General features: G+C 37.8%; 1 protein-coding gene across 1 annotated transcript in view; it reads left to right on the forward strand.

The window, feature by feature from the left end:
- LOC140945698 (uncharacterized) overlaps positions 1-6,964 on the forward strand; it is a 15,981-nt gene extending 9,017 nt beyond the window's left edge. Inside the window, exons 5-8 of the mRNA XM_073394732.1 lie at positions 3,076-3,141; positions 3,815-4,015; positions 4,197-4,595; positions 6,405-6,964. Of these exons, the coding sequence (XP_073250833.1) occupies positions 3,076-3,141; positions 3,815-4,015; positions 4,197-4,595; positions 6,405-6,428 (690 nt within the window). The 3' untranslated portion in view covers positions 6,429-6,964. The remainder of the gene's footprint in view (positions 1-3,075; positions 3,142-3,814; positions 4,016-4,196; positions 4,596-6,404) is intronic.
- Positions 6,965-8,265: the final 1,301 nt, after the last annotated feature.

Here is an 8,265-nt window from a genome sequence, read left to right on the forward strand (position 1 = left end):
TTAATATAACTAAACTTATTCATGTACTCCTATCAAAACCATACTCTACTTTTCAAATTTCATTGTAATTTACCTTACAAAGTCAAATTCATGCATTCGTATGCCTTTCTGTCGAACTAGAATCAAACAATTATCGGTATTTTATCAAGGACCTAAATTTTATTGTAAGGCATATATTCGTAATAATTATTAGTATACTATAACAAAAATCTTGGAAAAAAAACTGTTTAATATTCAACATTTGTAAACTTCCTTAATATAGATTGTGTTTTTTTTTTAATTTTCCATCTAATAATATTTTGTATCCGTCATTGTAATTTATATGCCATCTTTGACAAATTGGAACATAAGCTTTATATAAGTTCCTTTAGGCATCCTCGCCATTTCTTCCTACATTTTTTTGTATCTTTTGGTATTGTAATCGTGTTATGTGTGGCAAATAAAATACAAATGCAATACAAATACATTTCATATACAAGCAGTATCCGAAAAAACATGTTTTACCCAAATCTATAGAGATTTGTATGAAGACGCCATGTTGGTGTCCATCCGGATGGGCACCAACATGGCGAACGAAAACCAGCAGAAACATTTGTTACCGAGTTTTGCTACAAAAGCGTGAATTTATTCCTCGAGGTACTCATAAACGTTTCTGTAAAACGTTTCCTAATACAAGAACTGTTTAGAAGTCAAAATTTCCTGAAATATATCACTTTTTTAACCTACATGACATGACAGCTCTCTCGGTCGTCATGAGAATGCCGCGTCAAACAAAAGCTTAGAAATTCAAGCGTACTCTATAGCAAAACCAGCTGTTCTAATACATCATGAAAGTAACATCTCCGTAGGATTGGTTGTTTTGTAGCTTGAATTTTAGTGACGTCATGTGAAAACCGACAGTAGATAACACTGCACAAAAATAGAAGCTATGTTAAAATTTGCACGCATTGCGTGCCATTTTATGTCGGCCCAGGGCTTCTCTGTCAACTATAAAGATTCAATATCAAAATGGAAGCTGTGGATTCCTTTGGAAAAAATTGTTGTTTTGCGTAGAAGTCATTATGGCGGAATCGCAACATGTCAAGTCATTTCAAATGCGCCTTAACACACGTTGTCTTTGGAGTGTTGTTGTTTGTAATGGGAATCGTAGATCTTGGACTCAATTTCCGCGATGTTTTTATGGGACTTAGATTCTTTGTTATCTTTTGTGGAGTATGGGTAGGTAAGCTTATTTATTTTTTCCCTCTGCTGTAAACGGAAGCAAACTAAGGTTACAAATTTCAGCTTACATCACCTGTAAAGGCGAAAAAGTACGTTCAGAACCTTTTCTGGCCGTTTGTACCCGTATGCGCTCCTGATTGTGGCAAGTTATGCGCTTTTCTGATTTCCGTATGGCTTCAAGTTTTCCTCATTCTTTGCTGGCAAATTGTTACAAATAATTAGCAATTATTGGATAAGGCCGATATGATTTTAAGCAATATTGAGGATGAAAACCTCTGAGATCTGCATAGGTAAATTGCTGCTCCCCCCGCCCCCTCTCCCAATCCCAATTTAAATGTAAGCCTATCTGCCCGTCAACAACCAAAAAAGTGCATCCATGAGGTTAAATTAATCTAATCAAAACAGAGAAATATTTTGAATCAATAACAAGCTTGATTATTATACACTGTACTCATTATCTGTCATCTCATTTAGCTAAGAGGCTACAGTTAATTTTGGAAATCAGCACAAACCTACAGATTAGTTGATAAGTTAGTTATCTGCTAGCAAATAACTGACTAATCTGTAGGTTGCTTGCACAACGTATGATTTCCAGTAGCAATTATATCAATTCAGGTTCCTTACCACAGTGTGTTTGTCATATTTTCTCATAACAATGTACATAATAGAACAACATTTTTAGATTAGGTTTTTCTGATATCCTAAATGATCAAGGTCTTTGTAAGTGTTATCAGCCTTGCCCTTCGGCTTGGCAGATAACCACTTACCTAAAGACTTCAATTATTCTGGATATCACAAAACCTTTTCTAATAGTTGTTTAATATTGGACCCAGAAGGTGAGGTATCAGCTGTGTATAAAATTCTGAAGTCATGTGAAGTGTGGGACTTCTCTCGATCATGCATGATGTCATACATCAACACAGGCAGTTCACCTTCTTTTTTGATTAAATATTTGAATCATATGCCAATTTTTCAATTTTTCAGACTGTTAAGTAAGTCACATGTTATGTTTTTTGCTATCTTGAGCTGTTTAAAACTTCCAGGGGTTTAGCTTCAGGCCAGATGCCGGATGCGATGTCCGGCTGTTTGACATGTAACGTCCGTCTGTAAACCATTCTGTTCTCGGGGATTCTTACACTCATTTTTCTGGAACTCATTTTGGAATCAACTAAAAAAAAAACTGCAAACCTATAATATTATAATAAAAATTACAAAAACAAATATTTCATTGTTTGTGAGCATTTCGTAATCCCTTAAAACACCTTCCCAGTTAATCAATTCCGGTCCAGGAAATGCAGAAAATTGCATTTTGGAGAGTCCAATTTTAAAAACTTTCCAAGGGGAACATGTCCCCGGACCCCCTAGAAGTTTGTGCCTCCGACACTGATGGTGCAAGTCTGCCAGCTGGACCTCTGCATCAAATACTTTCAAATACTATCGAAAACCCATTGGTGTTTTGATTGATCTCTTTTATGGCCAGCCAGTTTTAGAAGGGGAACAATGCAGGCAGCTGGGTTATCAATCATTGCAAATTGTGACTATATAAACCGGGACCCACATTCCAGACCTAAGTTCTAAATACCCACTGGTGACACCCAGCTAGAAAATATAGGGCTAACCCTTTAGCCCCAATATCCACATACAAATTCTCCAAACTGATCTCTATACATTTCCTTCGTGAATGAGTTGAGAGAATTTGATAAAAGATCAAAGCATTTTCCCTTAGTTGATCATTTTATTAATTCTCATAACCTAATCTCTTGACATTGTATAGATATCGTTAGGAGAAAATTGATGTTAGTCACTATTGGGACTCACTCACAAGTGAGTTAATAAATATCAATTTTTTGACAGATGTCTATCTTAGGAGGAACTCTAGCAAGAAACCGCGAAGGGACATCTTGTGGGCGCAAGGAAATGGTAGGTTGAACTGGTGAGAATAATTTTTTTAAAGTGCTCAACTTTTCAGGACGATCTGAAATGATATATAATTATAATGGAAAATGTTGCTCCAGGCTTCAGAGGGCAGTTCATTGCTTTATTGCTACAGCTCTATCTCAGATTATCAAAAGGACCAGTACACACTCATGCTATACTGTTGGAGACAATAAGAAAATATGGCAAAATATATTGAGTGAATAATAATAGGCAATATACCATTGAATCAATGGTGTATATTGCTTTTAATATCATCAGGCGTGGATATAGGAAAATTACTGACCAATTTCCTAAACTAGCACCGAAGGCGCATTAGCTTGTAGGGGCATCAGAGGTATGGTTCCCCTAAAGTCTCATTTCCTGGGTTTCTGAGTCATTCACACAAGATAATGGCCAGTTCCATTCTCCTTGGATGAAGCCTTGCAACTTAGAAAGTATTTTCTTTATTAAAGATATATCTATAATGAAAAATCTGACTGATTTCTGTAAAACGGTGGAAACCCGATGTGGATCTATGCCTGCAAATATGGTAAGCACCAAGTGTTTGTGAAGAACTACAAGCTACAGTAATCAGATATGGCAAAATATTTTGAATGAATAATAATAACGATGAGATGATTTATCAACCACCTGATTTTCAATAATTTATTTGTAGGCCTGTGCATTTATTACCTCAAGTTTGTGTGGTATGGCAGTTGGTGGTTGCTACAGCTTTTTAGTTTTATTGCCGAGCTATTTTTTTGGATACTCTTGTGGACCAGAAAGGACTGTTGCAGCTATTGTCTTGACACTTGTCATTGTTCAGTGTATTACAGGATGCAGTGGTTGTTACTGGGTTACTTCGTCTTCTAGTCAGGTGATAACAAATATTAAAACTACTGTTCGTAACTTTATTTCCAGAGAATTTGTATTTTTTTTTCCACAGCCTGGATAATACAGTGTATGTTTGCAGTTTACTCTAGAATTTAAGTTAAAAGTAATCTTAATTGAAGTGATTTTTTTTTGTCTGGGTAATATTTTCCATATATTTTTACCAGGCTGATCAAACTTTTAGCCCCTTCACCGTTCCTGCTGGCGACGCCCAGATGGTGCCTACATGTACGCTGCCTCGAAGTGTTTTCGAGGATAACGACCGGCCTCCACCCTATGGTGCTGGTTCCCAGGGCCCTGAACTTCTTCTCGTCCCCTTGGAGTTTACTCCCATGTCTCTTCAAAGTATTGTTCAGCAAAACGATCGGCCTCCACCTTATACTGTCGACGCCCAAACTTGCTCCCGGGGTTCTGATCTTTTACTCGTTCCCTTGGAGATGACTCCTATGCCTCCACAGGAAACTGGCCCGCCTCCACCATATCATCAAATTTCCACAACAGAGTCTGTCATGTCGAGCTTCCATGATGGAGATCAGCCGCCTTCCTATGTCTGTACAGATGAACAAGTAAGAGCAGATCTTTTTGTTTTGTTCAGGAAGCTAAAACACTATGTGAATATTAATGACCTTGCTGTGGGTGACTGAACACTTTGTGATGCGAAGACTAAGTGAAACAATGAAAATAAATGTTTCTATATGGAAACCTCGCTCTTAAGCCATTGCAAATCGGAGAAATCATGTCAAATAACAAAAAAATGCAATTTTCTTACTTTTACTGGAACACAAACGAGAAAAAAGCCGACAACAAAACGACCTTATTTCACGATGGAATCTGCCATGACTGCGATATTGCGTGGATTCGCTTACTAAATTGTGGACTTTAGACTTAGTTGGACTTGGACTTTAGATTTATTATTATTATTATTTTTTATGAATTCACACACTTACAGTGTAACTTAAAGTTGATTATAGGCTCTTTCATGTATATTTTTGGTTGGTCACCTTAATTTCGTTTACTTAATTTTGTTTCTTACATTCAATTTAAAGGTATACCACCCCAGGGAGGGGGGTTAGGGGGGGGGGGGGGGGTACTCCCATACATTACTTATACGGATATGTGCCGCCCAACGGGGTCGTGATTTTGAAGCTCCTGGTTTAGAACGGGGTATCCATTTCAGAGGCGTTTTCTAGAACGTGGTATAATATTTCGAACGCATGAAAGCTCCAGTTTTGTAAGCAGTCATTTGAAATTATTCCAGGACAGATTGCTTTTAAAAATACGGTTCAACGCGTTAACAAGCAAACTGTTATACTCTTGTTGCACCCTAGAACGGAGTATAAAAAATTGACCCATTTCTAGAACGGGGTATCAGTTTTAGGGCGAATTCTAGAACGGAGTATAAAAAATTGTCCCATTTCTAGAACGGGGTATCAATTTTAGGGAAAATGTTTTTTAGAACGGGGTGCCAATTTGGAGTCCCAGGCGGCACATACCCACCCAAAAATGCCCAAGTGCCCCGCCTTCCCGAGTATACCACATTGTCTTTGGCGTAAAATAAAACTTCAGTTTTTGAAAACCTTCATATTAATTCTAATTGTCTAAATAAATTTATTATAATTTACTCTTTAAAAATTCAAGATCGCGACGTTTCATTTCCTAGGATCCTTACGAAAACTTGCATAATTATGCTCTATTCCCAAAAGGTAAAATACGGCCAGGTTTCAATCGATAATGTTGATTCAGTAATAGTCGCACCCCGCTTCACGGACACCTCGTTATCACGCAAAGTTTTCTTTTTCTTTGGAGAAGCCCTTACATTTTCTTTCAATTCAACCCGCTTGATGCGGACCCGTTAACACCGGCAACGGATACTTGTTGCTTGCCCAATCATTAGATTCTCCTAGAAAGTTTATTATCAAAAATATGCTGAAGTTGAGCTTTCCTTTTTTGAAGGTAAAAAAAAAAACCGCAGCTGACAGCTCGCATGTTGATGTTTCCAACGCTAAAGTGCAACGGATAAGATGATTTATAGATCAACGCAAATTGAATTTCAGACTATTTTTTCATCAAACCAGTCATGCAGAGAACGGTTTTGATTATTATAAGTATATGGATGAGCGATTTTTGAGTGTTTCCGTGTGTTTAATCCGCGGAATGATGGTTTTGTGAAGGTTAGAAATGTTTAATTTGACGATGCTAATGTCCACTTTCATTTCTTTCATTTGATTTTTTTCTAATATTAGGCTTTTTTTTTACAGTTTTACTTGAATAACATGACACATCGTTAATAAGGACACGTTCTATGGCCTCATCAGTGTTTGTATTAACGGAGTTTGATTGCACTAAATCTTACTTGCATTCTTTCTTTTTCCTAGCATCGTGTAACTACTTACGTGTGAAGTTGGAGACTCCAGTTCTCAACTAACTATTAATCTTCATCATCTACTAATGCTTTTCGTAACCTGATGCGTAATCATAAGAAAAATGTAAAAGTAATGTAAGAACCTTGAAACTTCTTTTCAAGAAAGGCAAGCGAGCAGAAGAGCGTGGAGAAATAATAATAATAATAATGTTAACGTTGTAATTTATAAGTTATTAAGACTAGGAGCTTGCATTGAAGTGGGGGCCTGCGTCGGTAAACTGCAGTGATTTTGGTACCTCTGCGTCGTCCGTCGCTGACGCTTAACAATCCCCAAAGACGCAAAATAATTTAATGGATGCATCCCGTAGGACGCAAAGATCGATCGATCCATCTGAAGATGTCTTTGTAGAAAATTCTGTTTGTGTGATTTATGTGGCTGTTGTTTAAATTTAATTCCTCTCACTTTTGTTGTTAGGACTATAATTATATTAATTTCAGTTACCTGTGATAAAGAGTTTTGGAGTCAGTCTTCAGATTCTGTAACTGCCTGCTTTAATACATTAAACCCAAGCATTTTCATTGTAGAACTCGTTTTTTTAACTGGGACTCAATAGTTCTGGACTGGGATTCATTATTTTCCACAAGATGAGTCCCATGACTCACCATAACTACTTCTAACAACATCACTGTAACTCCTTAGTATAAGAGCGGCACATGCACTTGCAGCAAGCAGAAGGTTATAGGAAATGAGAAGGATAGGGCTATTTTGAAGAAAAACGAAAAGAGGAGTGAGGTTAAATGGAGCGGGTCGGTCGGTATACGGTCACGTGATTACCAAATTTTCTTGGATGGGTAGTTAACCTCATTTTTTACCTATGGTGCTCCGCTGCGCGCGCTTCGTGCGCGAGAGCTCCGCTATTATGCATAGTTAACTCATACTATTTCACATAAACAGTTCTTGACTCAGAGGCGTTCAGGTATATGTACATGTGACCCTATTTGGGAAAACCGGACTTACTGAAATTTGCGTTGAAATGCATTTTCAGCGCATTTGAATGCTTTAAACTGCATTGCAACGTTAATATATCGATTTAGACAAAGCTAGAAGCGAAGCTCTGGTTTTTTGCCGTTGTTTTGCACGATTACAATGCCGTTTTGTTCGACTAAAACGTCAAACTTCCTAGTTACACATTATTTTTATGGAGGAATTGTCGTATGTACTTACCAAAGATTTTGTTTCCTGTGTTCATGTTTGCTTTTATTTTTTCACATCTGCTCATTTTCCCCAGGCCGCTAGCATTTCTCATTTTCTCACCGCCGCCATGAAATTTTTATGTTTTTCTTCCAACGAAATTCGTCTCCTTTGTTTTCACTCGCTTTAGCTCTTCCTCTGTCATCCACGTGAGTGTAAACATCAAAAATAATGTCGAAAAAGACACGACTTTGTTGTTGTTGTTGTTTTTTTTTCTCTCTAAAAGTCCGGGCGGCCATGCGATTTTTTTCCGTTGCATTTGGGTTACCATACCCGTTGATTGGGTTTTTTATATTGGTGTGCCTGTGGTGCGAACAGACGGGCGGTCGGGCGGACGTACGGTGGAGACTCTCCTCTTTTGCCATACCCCACCCCCCCCCCCTCTCACCCCACCCGAATGTCGTCGCACGCCCGCCCTCAAATGGACCCAGCCGACAAATTACGAGTTGGTAAAGTAGCTTAGGGCATTATATGAAGATTACATGAAGTATATACTATCAAAATTCGCTTTCATCATTGTAATGGCGAAATAATCCTTGTCAGTGACTATTTATAAAATAACTAAGATAGTACGCGCGCTCTGATTGGCCGAGAGGAGTGTTTGCATGAGAGTATGTAAACA

The sequence above is a fragment of the Porites lutea genome, chromosome 8, assembly GCF_958299795.1.
Source record: "Porites lutea chromosome 8, jaPorLute2.1, whole genome shotgun sequence".
Classification (NCBI taxonomy): Eukaryota; Metazoa; Cnidaria; class Anthozoa; order Scleractinia; family Poritidae; genus Porites; species Porites lutea.